The 16,643-nt window shown below is 56.3% G+C and overlaps 5 protein-coding genes across 5 annotated transcripts; 2 read left to right on the plus strand and 3 right to left on the minus strand.

Moving 5' to 3' along the window:
- Window positions 1-129: 129 nt before the first annotated feature.
- ACRALDRAFT_1045982 (uncharacterized protein) lies at window positions 130-3,488 on the minus strand (the record flags this gene model as incomplete). Its single annotated transcript, XM_071015423.1, has 3 exons — window positions 130-1,081; window positions 1,169-1,257; window positions 1,359-3,488. 3 exons carry the CDS (start codon window positions 3,486-3,488, stop codon window positions 496-498), a joined length of 2,805 nt encoding a protein of 934 aa, XP_070879898.1. The 3' UTR covers window positions 130-495.
- Window positions 3,489-5,254: 1,766 nt separating this feature from the next.
- ACRALDRAFT_2095674 (uncharacterized protein) lies at window positions 5,255-9,616 on the minus strand (the record flags this gene model as incomplete). The annotated part of the gene is made up of 6 exons (XM_071022732.1): window positions 5,255-5,298; window positions 5,384-5,705; window positions 5,751-7,463; window positions 7,569-9,028; window positions 9,174-9,361; window positions 9,543-9,616. The coding sequence occupies 6 exons, from the start codon at window positions 9,614-9,616 to the stop codon at window positions 5,255-5,257; spliced, it is 3,801 nt and encodes a 1,266-aa protein (XP_070879899.1).
- Window positions 9,617-10,580: 964 nt separating this feature from the next.
- Window positions 10,581-10,874, plus strand: ACRALDRAFT_2015815 (uncharacterized protein; the record flags this gene model as incomplete). The annotated part of the gene is made up of 2 exons (XM_071019819.1): window positions 10,581-10,604; window positions 10,635-10,874. 2 exons carry the CDS (start codon window positions 10,581-10,583, stop codon window positions 10,872-10,874), a joined length of 264 nt encoding a protein of 87 aa, XP_070879900.1.
- Window positions 10,875-10,935: 61 nt separating this feature from the next.
- ACRALDRAFT_1045979 (uncharacterized protein) lies at window positions 10,936-14,173 on the minus strand. The gene is made up of 2 exons (XM_071015422.1): window positions 11,726-14,173; window positions 10,936-11,632 (listed from the first exon to the last, which is right to left on the minus strand). The coding sequence occupies exons 1-2, from the start codon at window positions 14,088-14,090 to the stop codon at window positions 11,268-11,270; spliced, it is 2,730 nt and encodes a 909-aa protein (XP_070879901.1). The 5' UTR covers window positions 14,091-14,173; the 3' UTR covers window positions 10,936-11,267.
- Window positions 14,174-14,660: 487 nt separating this feature from the next.
- On the plus strand, window positions 14,661-16,286 carry ACRALDRAFT_1078577 (uncharacterized protein). The gene is made up of 5 exons (XM_071018789.1): window positions 14,661-14,885; window positions 14,967-15,181; window positions 15,237-15,297; window positions 15,367-15,624; window positions 15,713-16,286. Exons 1-5 carry the CDS (start codon window positions 14,880-14,882, stop codon window positions 15,854-15,856), a joined length of 684 nt encoding a protein of 227 aa, XP_070879902.1. The 5' UTR covers window positions 14,661-14,879; the 3' UTR covers window positions 15,857-16,286.
- Window positions 16,287-16,643: the final 357 nt, after the last annotated feature.

The raw sequence follows: 16,643 nt of genomic DNA on the forward strand, positions 1-16,643 counted from the left end.
TTTCTCTGCTTTTGGTTTGATTTTGTTTGGGGAATAAGAGGTCCTGGGCTGGGATTAATAAGAATCGTGTGATTGAACGCCGCTCGGAACGGGTGGTGGTGGTTGTCTTTTCTCCAACCGGGCCCCCCTCTGAACTTGCTATCAGGACGGATGTACCATCATAGACATCTGGCCTCTGTGGAGGGTAGCCTCTATATAAGCACACGTCCAGTAACGTTCTGTGTGCAGGCTGTATCCGGACGTGTTGTGGGTCCTTTTATCCTCCCGAACGGGGTGTCAATAAGCGGTCCCCGAGGATCCCCGGGGAGCAAGGGAGAACCTCGACTCCGCAATGGACCAACCGTCGGAGGAAAGTAAACGGGTCGGGTCTTCAAATAGGCATTCTGTTCCGGTCAGCAACCACAATACAGCTGGACAAACCCAAGTCGAATCTATACAAACGCCTGCTGCAAACGCCCATCAAATCCTTCCCCGTCCACCGCGGCGATCATTCCCTTAACTTAGACCATCCGCAAATCGAATCCCCCTCCTGGCCGGGGACCCTCCCGACGCCTCGCCCTCTCCCTCTCCTTCATTGCCGTCCCCGTCTCCGGAAGGAATTATGCCTAGCGCTGCCTCCCTACGCCTTCGCTCCGCAGGTGTCTCTTCCATGCTGTCGTCGGCGGCACGAGGCCCCGCAACGGGCCCAGTAGGTGTATCACGTCGTTTCCCATCTCTGCGGCTCCTCTCCCCACCAACCTGCGACCCGTCCGACGCTCCTCGTCTCTGGGTTTCCAGCGACGTCGCGCTACCCGCTACCATCGTGGATAGGTCCCGACTCGCCATAGCCTTGATGGGCAGCGAGGCCGATGACTGCGCCACCACCTCGCGCCGTGTCCTGGGGTCCAGCTTCTGCACCTCGAGGATGAAATCCCGTTCCGTCATGCGCTTTCCCTGCTGGCCGATGGTGAACCGGACATGCCTGCCATCCGTATTTTGCTCGTCGGTCGTCTTCTTCTTCGTCTTCGTCTGGCCATTGGCGTTTTCATCGCCGCTTGCTTGGAACCATCCGACCCGGCCGGTCGTGGACTTGGCTGCCGTACTGGATTCGGCGGCTTGGTATTGCTGTCGCGGTGGTCGGGCAGATGCCCCTCCTCCCATGCCGAGATACTTCTGGCACTGTTGCAACAGGCCGGGACCTTCGCCTTCCTTCTCTAGTTTTGGCCGCTGCAGCTGGTACGTCTTAAGCACCTCCCCTGATTCGTCTTCAATGACAATCTGGAAAAGACAATGTCAGTCGTACCATTTCATCATCTCCCCATCGCGCACGGTGGAGAAGAAAGAAAAGGTGGGACGGACGGGGATAAGTTAAAACTTACTGTATTTCCAAACTGAAATGCCCTCGCCGGCTGGCGCTTCTTCTTTTCGGCGCTCTTGGATTTGCGCTTCTCGCCCTCCTGGGCACAGGCGTCGCTAACTCTTCGCTTCAGGGACTGCCAACGAGATTCCCCTGGTTCCGGTTTGCGGGGTTGAAGGGCTGCCCTCAGGATGGCGCCGTCTCTCAGGTGTTTCGCGAGTTCGTGGTTTCCAGCGTGTCCTGGAATTTGTTCCAGGGCTAGGACGTCCCCTTCTTCGTTTTCGATGACAAGACCTCGCCCGCCTTCCTCGTAGACCTGGACCTGGCGTGGCGACTGCGTTGAGGTCCGACTGACCGGCGCCATCTCGGCGGATGGCCGCCCGACGGCGTCCTCTGTTGTCGTTGCCGCTACCTCTGCCCTGTCCAAAGAGCGGCTAGGCGTGGAAGGTTCTCCTCCATCGTCAGTCGGTATGGTAACGCCTCGGGCCGTCCGCTCGGGGGAAATGGCGGACGGGGCAATGGGACCCCCGGGTCTGGCATCCAACGGTCGAGAGTGTCGTCCTCCCCCGGGTGGCATAGACCGTGACCGTGACCGAATAAGCTGGTCTGGACCAACGGACTCGGCCTGTTGTCTAAAGAAGTGTCTCGGAAAGCCGACGGGAGGAAGCGTCCCCGGGGGCCAATCGGGCATTTGGGCGTCCCGCTTTGATCCCTCGGAGATGGAAGGCGGTTGCGATTTCGATTGCGACGAGATGTGGGGCAGGCGGTTGATCCACGAGGAGCCCTCCTCCGGGGAGGTGGTGTAGGACATGGTCAGGTTGAGGGTGTTGATGCGCTTTCCCAGGGCGAAAACGGCGACGGACGAGCCGTGGACGATGATGGAGGAGAGGACAATAAAGGTGACGATGGGCCAGATGAGAGCGACGAGGGTGTAATGCTCCATGTCCTCGGGCGGATTATCGGAAACGGGGACGGCGGTCTCGTAGGTGAGCTCGGCGCGGGCCAGGATGGCGATGAAGATGGCGCCGACGCCCATGGGACCGAAGTGGCCGGCAAACATGGCCTCGCGCCACGTCTTCATATCGGGTATGAATGGTTTCATGGCCAGCATGATGGGGATGCGGCGGAAGAGGATGACGAGAATGGCGATGACGACCAGGCGCCAGGAAGCGACGCCCACGGCGTCGTTGGTGTCGTTGTACTGGTGCCAGGGGATGATGGTTCCGAGGTAGACAAAGTAGGCCAAGTTGATGAGCAGGTCGATGACGTTGGAGACGTGGGATTCTTCCGTCTTTTCGTGGAACCAGCCGTCGTTGGAGAAGCCGACGCCTGCGGCAAAGCTCATCAGCAGGTCATCCATGCCCAGGAGGCTCCCGGCGCCGGCGCAGAAGAGGGCCAGGACGAAGTAGAAGACGAGGAAGCTCTCGCGGTCGATGAGGTCGCGGGATTCGGAGAACCTGATGGCGCGGCGGGCGACGAAGCCGACGGAGAAGCCAAAGACGGCGCCCAGGATGCACTCGTACAAGATGGTGTAGAGGATCCAATGGAAAGCCGTCTTGCGCGCGTCCATGTGGTCCTGGATGATGTAGATGGCCAGGTAGACGAAAGGAAAAGCCATGCCGTCGTTGCAACCGGACTCGGCGGACAGGAGGTCGCGTAGATGCTTGGGGACCCTCCTGGCAAACTTGCCCTTGCCGACGATGGAAGAGGCGAGGACGGGGTCGGTGGCGGTAACGCAGGCGGCGACGACGAGGCTCCCCAGCCAGTCCAGGGGGGGAACCAGCCACCAAATGAAGAGACTCACGATGAGCCAGCCAAAGGTCATGACGGGGAGAAGCAGGACGGCGACGGACCTCCAGTGGCGTTCCATGTAGTACTTGGGCAGTTCGACGCCGATGGCGAAGCATTGGACGACGAGAACGATGCGGGAGAACTCGAGGGTGACGAGGTCGACGTTCCCCCACAAGCCCGGGTTGATGAGGTTGGCGGCATGAGGTCCGAAGATGATGCCGCAAACGGTGGCGACGGTGGCCTCACCGATATACATGCGCTCTTTTATTATGGAGGAGCAGAGCATGAAGAGGGAGGTGAAGCCGCCGAGGATGATGTAGACCAAATGAGGCCCGGTGATGGACAAGTGTTCCCACGCCATGGCGACGGGTGAGAGGCGACTAACTTGGGGGTTCTCGATAATCCGTCCGTCGGGTGGTTGTCCTTACTTCTAGTCGTGTCGAATATGGGGAAACGAGACGAATTCATAAGTTCATCTGGTAGGTATCGATATGTTGATATGATTAGTAGACCGTGGGCGTTTAAACACGATAGAGCCGGGGCAAAGAAATAATGACGTCGTAAGGAGGAAGTCAGGCGGAGAGACGGATAAGTTCGATGGATACTCGTCTAGCCCAGTCGGCCATCGTGGGATATTGCTTGAAGAAGAGGAATGACGGAACCTGAACCTCAGAAGTGGGGAGTTGGAGATGTGAATAAATGCTCCGGCCTGGAGTAGGCGCAGGGCCCGTATCTCCTTCCTTCCCTCCGCTTGGGACCAGCCCGAGACCTGAGGATACTGAAGGAATACTTCATGGCGACCAGTCAACCACGACTTCACCACCCAAGTACCTAGGCACGAGGTAGACGTCGAGTATAACCAAGTACCTGCCTTGAGTGAACCCCCCAAAATAGAGTTTATACCTACCTAGGTACGAAGTAGGTACTCTTCCAGCCAAAGCCGGTACCGGCGGAAACGGCGACCGGACCAAAGAGCCAAAGGAACCTCTGGAAGGCCACTCAGGCAAGAGCGGCCTACCTTGATCGCCGATATCGTCTTGTCGTCTTGTCGTCTTGTCGTCTACAATATCCGGGGTGCATGTCGTCTGTCCTCAGAGAATCGACGTCGTCGTAAAATCCCGAAACCCCGAAATTACCCCAGCCTGGACAACAGGCCAAAAGGCTTGTCTTGCCATTGGGCGAATCATTCTGTCCGTCCACCCCGTTGCCAAGGCCCGTCATGCATCTTGCCGAAGACTACGCATCGACCCACCGCGGCATCACATCACACAATGCGTCACTGCATCCGGTTCACCGACGTAGCTGGGAATGTGCCTCCAAGGGAGAGTCCAGGCATGCATTTCTATCACCAACCACGGCTTATATCTTCACATGGATCCCAATCTCTTTTTCTTATGCCGAGCTTCGTCTTTTCAGCTTTCGGATACGCCTAAAGGAAATTTCAACCACGAGTGACGACGAGCACCCTCCTCGACTAAATACAGCTTCCTTGCTCAAGGCACCTGCTTGCTGGGTAGTCAGTCAAGCCGTGCTTGGCCCAACGGTTCCCCGGAAACACCTTCTTTTCTGCTATGGTGGTATCATTTTCCAGAACGAAAGGAGTCTCCAAACGAAAGAAAAAAAGAAGAGAATAAAGTAAATAATGATAATAAAACCGGAGTCTACCGGCCCAGGACCAACGCAGGGGACCCTCCTACGAAGAAACAGACAGGTCTTCAACAGGCTGGGTTCGAGTTGGGCCCTGGGCTCGAATCAAAATGGGAAGTCCAGTTTCGACAAAAGCCGCAATGTGACGACATGACCCAAATCCCACTTCGACAAGAGTACTATATAAAGGGAAGAGGAAAAGAGAATAAAAACGATATCCGGCGTGTCATGGAACGGCATCAAATGGTCGTACCATGGTGATGGTAATAAACAAATGGAAAACTAGTGTAGTGCGGCTTTATCGCGCATAGCCATGCTGTGTTGCAAAAATCCCAACCGGGGAAGGGGTAAATGGGGAAAAAAAGGGGAAACGAGAGATGAAGAAGGGTAATCTGGAATAAATAGTATGGCCTGGGGCTTTACTTGCGCGTCGATCCGTTCGAATATCCTCAGTTCGGGGTTCAAGTATCAGTATCCCCATCACTGGCCGAACGATGTGTGGTTCTGATGCGCCTCTTGGAGAACTAGAAAGAAAAATCCAGGTTAGCAACCGTTGAACCGCCATCGAAAGACCTCACCATCCTTCGGCTCCTGAATCAGGGTACTTACTACGCAAGACGTTCATCTGGCCCGCCCGGTCCTCGCACGCAATCTGCAGCCCGGAGCCCTCCAGGAAATCGAGCACAACGCTGTTCGGCAGCTCCTGCACCTCCACGTCCGGCGTGTACGGATTGCGGAACTCGCTGAGGTGGTACCGCTTCACTCCAGCCCCCGCCAGCTTGTGGCTCGACGGCGCCGCCGCCGTCGTCGCGCTCAGGATCAGGAATCCCTGCGAGTCCAGGCACATGGCCCGCCGTTTCCACAGCAGGTTGTCGGGGAACTGCACATTCACATCGCCCATGTACGACACGGTCGAAGGCTGCTGGGCCTGCTGGGGCTGCTGCGGTTGCTGCTGCGGCTGGGCATTCGTCGCCACCGCCTCGGGGAGGTCCTCCTCATGCACCGTCGGCGAGATGGCCGTCGAAGCGAGATTCTTATTCCGGCTCGACGCAAACGACGACGAAAGCCGCCGCATGAACCGTCCAGCCCGGCCCTTCTTCTTGTCGCTGTTGGTCGACTTGCTGTCGTCGCCCGAAGCGCTTCCTTCCGTAAACATCGACGGCGACATGGCCGGAACCCCGCCATCCCGGCTGATCGAGGATCGCCGGCTGCTGATGGACGGTCGTCGGGGCAACGTGTTGCTGTGGTTGGTCGAAGGAGGACGCGACGGCGATTGCACGGGGCTTACTACCCCCGAGGCGTCCGCCGAGGCCGAAGTCACGCTCTTCCGGCGGTCTTTGATGAAATCCCGGACGACACTGAGCGATGAACGCCGCGACTTGACGTCGCCTTCGCCGTGCACGGGATCCAGTGACTGCGACCGCCGCTTCTCCTTCGACATCCTTCTCTCTCGGATCGTTTCCTTGCTGGTCGGCGACGTCTCTACCGCGTCAAAAGCAGGACCCAGCGCCGACGGCCCGGCCCTCTGATGGTCCACCTCGAGCGGGGACACCTTCAAGTCGAGGCGGCTAAACTCCGATGGGTCCTTGGGCGGCTCCGCCACCCTCCCGACTTGGCTGCTGTCTCGAATGATCCGGGCCGTCACCGAGATGGATTCGGGCCGACCTCGCGGCATGGTGTGAGCGGGTGGCACCGAAGGCACCTCGAACATCGACAGCCGGCTGGCGACCGATCCGGACCTCTCCCGGGGGACCCTGAGTTCCGGCGAACCGTCCCGTGACTCAGAAATCGCCGAGCGTGTGGGGCTCCGGCGTGACAAGGAACTGGCGCGATCCACCACCGAAGGCGACCGCGACGGATCTCGCGTACTCGATTTGCGGACGGCGAAAAATGTCGAGGACGGTACGCTGCCTCGTGACGGCACATCCTTGTCGCCAGAAGAGCCGGAAAGCTTCTCCAGCGCCTTGATCCGCTGCGAGATGGTGGACCCAAGCTTGCCGCTTTTAGCGAGATTCTTCTGGTGGCTAGATGTCTGCTGCTGGGTGATCTTGTGCAAGAACGCGGCGCCCGAGGACACCGATCGCGCGGAGCTCTGAGATACGTCCGTCGGCGCGAGGAAACTGCCCCGAACGGGGTTCGAGATGGTCCGGACAACGCCTCGAGGGGTCCCTTCCTTGCCGCTCTGCGTGCCATCAGCAGCACCATCCGTGAATTGCTTGGTGGGAAACACCGGTGTGACAGGCGACTTGGAGACGAATACGGGTTGTGCTTGCTCCACGTGCGCCGATTGGAGCTCGTTCAGAAAGTCCTCGTCATCGTAGAGGCGTGAAACCGGTCGTCTGTTTGCCGTATCAAGGTCGGTACGGATTGGTTCCACGGCGACCTTGCGCTTCGAGGGCTGTGAGGGAACTGCTTCTTCGCCTGCGTCGGCGTCCATGGCGGGAGGGGATGTTACCTCGGCCGCAGCGTCGTCTCCAGCCGCACTGGGTGCCGTCGTACGTAAATCAAAGGTTGGTGCAGTCGCATTAGTGGAATCCTGGGTCGAGAATTTGGACTTGGGAATTGCAACTTTGGGTGATTGCTGTAGTGAGTCTGGCGCATTCTCGACTTGCATCGAAGCGGCGTCTTCTGTTTTGTTCGCCTCATCGGCCAAGCTGTCCGACACAACCACGACGGGTGTCACGGTCGCCTCACTAGGAAGTTCAGAAGTGGGTGCGGCCAGAGATAATTCGGTCTTTTTGTCCTCAGATCCCCGTTGCGGCGGCTCCACTTCTTGAGACGGCTCATCTTCGACTGGCTCAGTAGGACCGGGCTTCTCCTGCGAGTCCGGGCAATCGGCCGGCTCTCGTTTCTCCTCTGTTTGTTGCGGATTGGGTTGGCTAGAAGGCTCGTCTGATTCAACGGTCATCTCGGCGGTATCTGGCAAGGCCGTAGCGGTCTGATCTTCCGCCGTATCATTATTTGCGTCCTCAGTTCCATCGGTTTCTTTTTCCGGCTGGGTTTCTTGGATCGTCTCGTCCGTTGATTCGGATAGCGACGATGCTTTGGTCGACTGGTCCGGCTCGGAGGATAGAATGAGCGGCGATTCCGGGCCCGAATCGCTGCGTGTGGATTCGGACGGTTCGGTGGGCAGGGACGCCGAGGTCGCGTCCGCCGCGACGCCAGAGTCTAGCTTGACCATGGACAGGCGTCGCTCATCTTCTTCCGAGAGGGGCGCGAGTCCGTTGTCAGCGGTGCCATCGGATTGGCATGTCGGCTGCGCATCACCATCTTTGGTATCTTCGGGCGGGGCGTCGGGTGGAGCGTCGGTTGGACCGGTCTCTACAGGCTGTGCGCTCAACATCAACTTCTTCTTCTCCCGCAACTGCATAGCCTTCATCAGCCGCGCCTTCTCAGGCGTCATGGTCGGTTTGGCGGAGCCGGGGAAAGTGGACATTGTGGGCGACCTGGCGGAAGCGCCAGAGCTGGTTGCAGGGCGGATATGATCGTGTGGCGGCTTTGTCGGGTCCTCGCCGAGAGAAATAGATTGGGAGTCGGCGAGAACATTGGAAGAAGGAGCGAATGTAACCTCGTAGGTAGCGATGTCCTGCGGAGCTTCCAGAACTTCCTCGTCGCGCGACTTTTGTCTCTTGGAACCCTTGGAGTACAGCTTGAAACCAGCCGGCATTTGCGAGACGGGCCTGAAGTTCCCGGCGGTCTTGGGTCGCCCGCCCACGTCGAGGGAAGGGCGTGGGGCCAACTTGACTCTCGGTTTACCATAGGTGTAGGTGCCATAACTGTAGAGCTCGGGACGGGCTGTGTGAGACGACATGGGCCTGCCATTGTCCGTGGACTGGGCAGGCGAAACTGTCTGTGCAGCCCCCACAAAATCAGGCGGGTCGGAACAAGACGAGAATTTTCGTTCCTCGGGGGATGCGGCCAGTCCCGCGTTCAGGGTTACTGGGGGCTCCGGGGACTGCGGTGGTGCATCTAGCCGTACGACAGGTGCGCCATCCTCGTGTTCACTCTCATCCTCGGGTACTGCCGATTTCCTCTTGTTACACCGTTGTTCCTCTTCCTCCTCTTCGGCAATTTCCATCAGCCTTCTCCCGCGAAGGGAGCTCGTTGATGACGACGTCGAGCCAGAGGCGGCATGTAGAGAACAGGCGGCGGAGAGCGTGGTATCCTTGAGTTCCTTGGCTGTCGAAATGGAGAAGAGGGTATTATAGGGCGTAAACCTTTCGCATACGGCGTTGAAATGGACAGTTACACGGGCTGTGCCAAGTCAATTTGATTAGCAAACATTCTCGTCAGGCCAGGGTTCTTTCGCGCCATGGCGTCTCAATGGCCAATATGCGAAGCGGCGACGACCCCGTGGCACTGCCACGCGTAAAAAGGAATGGGAAGGGTCTCGGCTCACCTTGTATCAGCCGAGAACAGTCCTCGGGAAGGTATTTGATGATGACGTTACGGCGGCGGTACCTGAGAAAGCCATAGAGGGGGGATTTCTCCTCATACTGGGCAATGTTGTTTCGTATTTCGACAATGCCGCCGTTGCCGCGGGCCAGCAGGTCGACTTCATCGCGACTGGCATACTTGAGGAGGAACCTATATCGAATCGGTTGACAGTGGTGGTTAGCTAAAATATTATAAAGTAACAAATATAAAAACCAGAAGGGTAAAGAGGCCAAGCAACGTGTCGGACAGTGTACGACGCGAAGGCATGGCACCGACTAGGACTCTCCCAATCCGAGGGTTCACAACAGGGGATTCTGGGTGTACTGCATACCATCCTCCCGGTTCACCAACCGCAGCTTCATGAGCCTCCCTGACCTCGGGGTTGTCCAGGCCGTTTAGGGACATTATATTATGATGTACCCGGCTCGGCGGTGCGCACGAGTAGGAGCAGCAACGATCCGACCCAGAACTTCAAAGAATTAGCCTCGTCGCCGGAGTGCGTTCGAGGATGGACAGTCGTTAATCGTCGGCAATGGCGATGATCAGGGGTGAAGGCAGAACGACGGCGGCATGGGGGGTAGCCGGGAGACGAGATCAATAAATCCGCATATATTCGTATCAGTATCAGGTGTTGGGATGGGCGAGGAGAGCCAGCTGTAGTCTTTTTCACGAGGAGGACATTTGCAGTGCCGTGTCGACAAAGTGAGAGATGGCGATAGAGAACGATGCGAGCTGTTCGTCGACTTGCTTGGGACGTTTGTTGAGGGATAACGAGACCGAGATTTAGGCGTGGAATGCTGCTGCGCGTCGAGTGGATGAGAAGATTAAGGGGAATAGGAAGTAGATTTAGTGGAGCGAGAGAAGAAGAAGAGAAGAGAGAGCGTTCTGTGAGAACGAGTACAATGTGTAAAGACAAAAAGAACAAAAGGACAGTCACCACCGTTGCTGGTAGCTGCTTGATGTTGACCCTGAACGAGGGAGGGGTGAGAATGTCAAGGATAGACAAATAGGGTCAAGTTGGGCGACATTGGAGAAGGAGGAAAAAAAACATGGCCTGTAGGGGATTGGCAGGGGACGAAGTAAAGGTACTTGTCTACACGTGTAGTACGAGACCCAGGGAGCCGATTACCGCTAGTATTTCCACTGCGCTCTCGTACTTTTTCTAAGAGCTTGGGCCTCCACTAGGTGCATTTTCTAGCCGCTCCCTGGACCCTTTGATTCCGTACAAAGTACAACGTACCGAAGTACTTCTGTCCCTCGTTACCCCTGAATACTATGCCCTTAAAAGGACACCTTAGCAATTTAACTGTGACACTACACCTACGCCCTAAAAAGCGACGTAGAGACGAAGGTGAATACCTACACTTTCATGGCAGAGCGCATCCCCCTCGGAGTGGCATCCAATTCATTTCTGGTCCTATAGTCTCGGCACGCATTCACCGATCTATCAACTCGCTTGAAACAGCCCATCCCAGGCCAAAGTGAAATTATGAGTATGCCAATACACCATCCATCCCTTCTGAAGACCGCAGAATCCTCCCTTTCCAACTTCACAACATCACAGAACATGCCCGTCGGAAGAAGCCATGGCAATACATCTAGGCAAGGAAAACGACATTCCATCCTTCCCTGTGCCGATCCCTTCCCCGGCCAGCTTTATTGACCTGACGTCGACTTCTTACCTAGCTCCTACGACCGAAAACCCTGGCGTTCAGACGCTTTGCTTGACTGAGTAATGATAATATTTCTAAAAGTAACGAGCTTCATCGTAAGGATGACCCTATCAACTGAAGCAAACAGCCTTCAAGGAAACTAAACTCAAACGGCTATTACCCCAAGTCATTCTCATAGAGCGAGATACCGGAGGCGAGAGTAAGAGAGAGGGGACTGTTTTGTCTGCTGTCTCGAAAAGGAAAAACACGTTCCATGTACGCCTTGCCCATAATGTCGATTCGTCACTGTGTCGAGCCAAAGACTCGCCTCGATTAAACCCACCTCCTTCCATCTCCCTTTTTTGTATATCCTTTTTACACCCCCTTCTCAATGAACGAAACACTTAGTGTGCGTGAGATGCAGCCGCGGCGTCGGGAGGCGGCGAGTCCAAGTCCACCCTGTCGACTTGCGTCCGCTGCTCCGCGCTCTTCCGCACCAGGTTGCTGAAGTACTTGAGAGCCACCTCGCTCTCCGCCTTGACCTTGACCGTGTTCTCGCGCCTCTCCCCCAGGTCCTTGACGCTGCGCTCCAGTCCGGAGCGGAGGTTGTCGGCCGGGATACGAAGGACCTTGCGCACCGACGTGGAGATGCGCGTCGAGTTCTCGTGCACGTAGTCGGTCGCCGCCAGTTGCATGGAGATCTTGTTCGATAGACGGTGCGGCAGGGAGTTGGGGATCTGGCTAATCACGTAGGCGCCGGCCGCGATTGCTAGAGGGAATGGATTAGCGACAGGAATGAAATAGAGCGGGCTTTTTCTGAAAAACAAAGAAAAGAAACGCGAATCGAAAAGGGATTGCTTACCAGCAGCCAAGATACCGGGGATGATAAGCCGGCGCAAGTTATCGTTGCCCATGATTTTCGCGGCATTGAGAGCATGGCTCATCCAGCCCACATCTAGGCCGACGGCACGAGGTACCAGGGCGCCGGCGAGGGTCAGCGCCATGCCTGTACCGGCGACCTTCTCCTGCTGCTGCAGGATGGTGGACCAGTCGACAAAGTCCCAGACTTCCGTGGGGATCTCGACCTGTCTGGCGAGGGAGTCCCGCTTTCTCCTGAACATGACATCGGGTCGGAAGGTAAGGTTCTGGAACTCGTCGCCCACGTGCAGGATGCCCAGCTGCTTGATGGCGTTGACGCTGCCGACCGTCTTCGCCCTGGCGTGCTCCTCGCACCCGGCCACCGACTCGGAAATGTGGGCCATCATGGCCTCCTTCAACTCCTCGGCATAGTCGAACGCGGCAAAGAGGCCGCGGTACTCTACGCCGTGGTTGCTGTCGCCCACGTGCGTGATGGCCGAGTTGAGCGTCGTCCTCGTGTAGTCGTATACCTCCTTGCAAGTCACCTCGATGGTTTGGTCAAGCTCCTCTCCCACCTGCGACCTTGCTTTCGTGCTCGATGCGAGCTGTGGTTCGATCTCCTTGAGTTCCCGCGTCACTCGATCAAGCTCTCCCTGGGCAACATCGGTATTGACAGATGCCAGGGAATGGACGTCGTTCAGAATGTTGAGCAGATACGTCTTGGCCGGTGCCAGCTTCGACTTTGCTCTCTTCTCCAGGACAAACCTCCGAAGCGACTGTTCCAAGTTTTCGAAATCGCGGACCTTATCGAGATCCTTGCCTTTCCCTTTGGGGTCGTGGCCTGGGTCATCATCCCCACCATCACCGCCGCCGCCAAAGCCCGGAGTAGCCGGGACGGCATTGCTTGAAACAAAGTGAACGAGTTCTGCCGACTCTTTGAAAGTGTGTGGGCTCAGCCCACTCACCTGTTCGAGAATCATCTTCTTGCACCTATTCTTGTCTCGGATCGCATCAAAGCTATTCACAACGACAAAGAGGTACGCCTTCTCCTTTGCCGCGGCCCAGATGAATTCCTTGGCTGTCATGGTGAAATGGTTGGCAGCCGAAACCACGAACACGACCACATCGATCTCTTCCTGCCGGGCAAAGACGGCCGTGGTCTTGGTCGTGTCCGAGTTGAGGCCAGGTGCATCGATGAGGGCAATGTCCACGACGCCGTTATTCAGAAGCGATTCGTCAATGGTCCGCACATCCTTGACGTAGACTTTGCACAAGGTGTATGTTGCATTATCGACCACAATGGATTCGAGTTCCGCCAGCTTGAAAACGTCATATGTCGTCTCGTCGTGCCGATTATAGACTGCATCCTTGTGGACCGCATGCACTTCTTCAATGCCACCATTCTCCCTTGCGTCCAATACCTCGCAGAAGATGGCGGTGCAAGGCTGCTCGTCTTCCGGGAGAACCTTCCGTCGGAGGAGAGCATTGCAAAAGGTCGACTTGCCGGCGTTCAGGTCGCCCGTGATGAGAACCTTGCTGGACGTATCTTCGATTCGTTCGCGGAGACTCATGAGGTGCCGAATGCTGGAGCTAATCTGACCGTCGAGGAGGGAAGCGATCGAGGTCTTCTCGAGGGAGTGCACGAGCTCGGCTTGGTGTAGAGCTCCCAGCTTGAGGTCGAGCTTCAAGACGGAGAATTCTTGGGCAATCTGCGGTGTGACGAGTCTCGGTTCCTCGGCCGGTCTGTTTTCCGATGCCCTGCTCGATTCGGCTTCATCGTGCGAGTCTGCCGCCACCGTCATGGCTCTCCGAAGAGCGGGAGGGGGGGGAGGCGAGGCGGGGCGGGACTGCGATGTATTGCCTACGGTCGAGTAAGAATGGGGAAAGGTGGGTCGCGAAGTTAGTCCCGGGGGGGATGCATTCTCCGGTCGCTGTACCGATGGATAATGTGCCGGCCACTTTGCGTTCATCTGCTGTAACTCTTTCAATAGTTCGACGACCTTGGTGATGGAACGACCCAGGGTCGAGCGGTGCTGGTTGTACCAAAGTTGGTGGATGGCACCGGCCTGGGACCGCCGGTCGACGTCGGGTTGAGTTGCATGGTCACGGCCGAGAGTCGAGACGTGGCCGTCTCCTCCGTCGATACTACCGCCGTAGCCCGAGTCTCGATCGATCATTGCCTGGAGCTGTGCAGCGTGGACGGATGTAGAACCGGAGCCGACGGTCACGTATTGCGGCGGTGGGCCGTCGGATGGAAAGGTCGGGTTCGGGGGGGTCGGGCTCGAAGCGGCAGCCGCATCTTCATTGTCGCGCTGAACCTCTTGGCTCATGGGAGCCTTGCCCTTGTCGGAAAAGTAATCCTGGCTCATCGTCTTGGTTGGTGTGTGGTGATAGTCCGCATGGTCGAAGGACGGTGGTATTTAGGTGACGTCGAGAGTGAAGTTGTAGGGAGAATAGTTTTTGTCCGCCGCGTCTTGCCACGGCCTTGGACGAGTAGCATGATTCTGGTCTGAGCGGCAAATTACGAGGTACCGTCCCGACCAGACAGCGAATCTCTGATTGGCTGTCTATGATGTCTCCATCTGCTTAGTAAAGAAGAAGATGCATAGGCTCATTCATTGATCTTGGGAGAATCGGAATTGACAAGCACTAGAGAGGTATCGCTATAAGTTTTCATGGGTTCATGGATATGAGATGCCCACTCCTGACAATTGAATCTAATCATGGGATGTTGTCGAGATTGAGGCTGATGTGAATATAATCGACACTACCTGAGCGTGTACTCATACCGAGGTACATGTTGATCTGGTACATTATATAAGGTGAGTGTCACGTAACACGACCTCGCTTAGTCACGCTTGCTATATTCTTATCTTATCGGCACCCAACCACGGACCTCGTACCTGTGACTTATGACGGAGCCCCATCTATCCAGGGTTGGCGGCTCTGGGCCAAGCAGGCTTCATCGATCCGTCCAGCTTACTGCGCCCATTCAACCGGTCCCTGGGCACCCATCGCGATAGTGACTTTTGTCTCGCTCTGTTTCCATCACAGTTTGCGACGCCGCATTGTCCCAAAGACTTCCCTCGTCCGACAGCGGCCTACGCGAGACGCCTATCAATCTACATCTTCGCAATCCCTTGGCTAGCATCACCACCATGAATGTACGAGGGCACTCCCGGGGACTAGCACAGCCCGTCCTTCCCACTCATTCCACGCAGCAGTCAGCTAATGCCGCAGAGCAGATTCTCGAGTACATGTTTGGCAAGCGCATGACGCCGGCGGAGCGTCTGCGGAAGAACCAGCGCATGCTGGACAAGGCGATACGGGAACTCGACCAGATCCGGGTTAAACTGGAGAAGCAAGAGAAGACATTGATCGGCCAGATTAAGCAGAGTGCACAAAAGGGCCAAATGGGCGCCTGCAAGATCCAAGCCAAGGATCTCGTTCGGACGAGAAGGTAAGCCGACAGCCTCTCCCTGAAATGTTCACGCTGACGTACATGTACAATTAAGGTACGTCGAGAAGTTTTATTCCATGAGAAGCCAACTTCAAAAGATTTCTCTCCGGTTGCAGGTACGGCCCACCTTCATCTATGCGTTTCCACCAGGGGAGGACAGCAACTAACATGGTTCGCACGACAAGACATACCGCACCAACGAGCAGATGATGCAGGCAATGAAGGGAGCCACGATGGCATTGGGGAGCATGAACAAGTCGATGAACCTCCCCGCCCTGCAGCGAATCGCCATGGAATTTGAGCGCGAGAACGACGTCATGGAACAGAGGCAGGAGATGATGGACGATGCGATTGACGATGCCATGGACGTGGGCGCGGAAGAAGAAAGTGAAGAGGTCGTGGAACAAGTCTTGGAGGAGATTGGAGTCGACCTGAACTCGGCGGTACGTGGGATGCCACTCGTGTCCAACTTTCTTTTGGGGGGACCGGTTTGCCTGTCGGCAGTGAGTAATGGTGCTAACGAAGATGCAGCTCGGAGACACGCCCGTCGGACTGCAATCGAATGCGGTGCAAGAACAAAAAGTCGCGCAAGCCATTGGGGGCGATGGAGGCATGGGGGGCAGCAGCGGGGCGGACGATGAGCTCCAAGCTCGACTAGACAGCCTCAGACGATAATAGGGGCCCGGGATGACTGGTAGGCCGTGACTGGGACGTTGCGGCAACAAGGGAGGAATCATATGAGCGTCCGCTTGCCACTAACAAGGCGTTTTGGAGTACATGGAGGATTCTTGTGTGTACTGGACTGTCGTATGCATTTCTGCAGGTGTTTGCCGGCATTTCGCAATAGCCACGCTGGCGCGTCGGATGATGGTGTGGAATGCTATTACTGAGTCGAGTGCGTTTGGCTGACAGCTAACGTAGGACCGGTTGTCTGTCAGAGTGGCTCAACTTGGTCTGATAATTTGCATCAATTCATCCGACATGATATCGAAGACGGATTTTCTGCTCAGCTTAGAAGCGGTGTAGGCTCCGGTGTCCAGTAGCTGTATTATCAAACAATGTCTGGTTTCCCTAGAAGGTATTAGTAGTTCAATTTTGATGAGCGTGGTCTTTGGGTAAAGTACTACGGATTATGCATCATGGGAAGACCTGTCTGGCCTGTCTGGCGATGTACAGTAAGTCGACACAAATGTCGAGAAATGTACCCCCCTACGCCTGCCTATTGGCGTGGAGTTGTAAGTACATTTGCTCGACAGTTTTGTCTCGTCACTGTATCTTGGTTGCTTTCCAGTTGACAGGATGTATTCGTACGAATATAGGTACAACAGTTGCGTCTAGTCACTGTACTCAGTACCTTATCTTACTCGGTATTACTTCGTACTCCGTGTTGCCCTGGCCTGTCAGGTGCCGTTGGGTTATCATTCGGGCAAGTGTCTCATTTCTGGTCCACCCCACGTCGTTC

Source organism: Sodiomyces alcalophilus (genome assembly GCF_042370955.1).
Source record: "Sodiomyces alcalophilus JCM 7366 unplaced genomic scaffold ACRALscaffold_1, whole genome shotgun sequence".
NCBI classification, from domain to species: domain Eukaryota; kingdom Fungi; phylum Ascomycota; class Sordariomycetes; order Glomerellales; family Plectosphaerellaceae; genus Sodiomyces; species Sodiomyces alcalophilus.

What these genes read in the sequence shown, in the direction of transcription:
- ACRALDRAFT_1045979 (XM_071015422.1), bottom strand. Translation starts at nt 14,090, where the DNA reads ATGAGCCAGGATTACTTTTCCGACAAGGGCAAGGCTCCCATGAGCCAA. An exon ending in CCCCGGTATCTTGGCTGCTG is followed by an intron (nt 11,633 to 11,725) that starts GTAAGCAATCCC and finishes CATTCCCTCTAG; the next exon opens with CAATCGCGGCCGGCGCCTAC.
- ACRALDRAFT_1078577 (XM_071018789.1), top strand. An exon ending in AGATTTCTCTCCGGTTGCAG is followed by an intron (nt 15,298 to 15,366) that starts GTACGGCCCACC and finishes TCGCACGACAAG; the next exon opens with ACATACCGCACCAACGAGCA. An exon ending in GAGTCGACCTGAACTCGGCG is followed by an intron (nt 15,625 to 15,712) that starts GTACGTGGGATG and finishes ACGAAGATGCAG; the next exon opens with CTCGGAGACACGCCCGTCGG.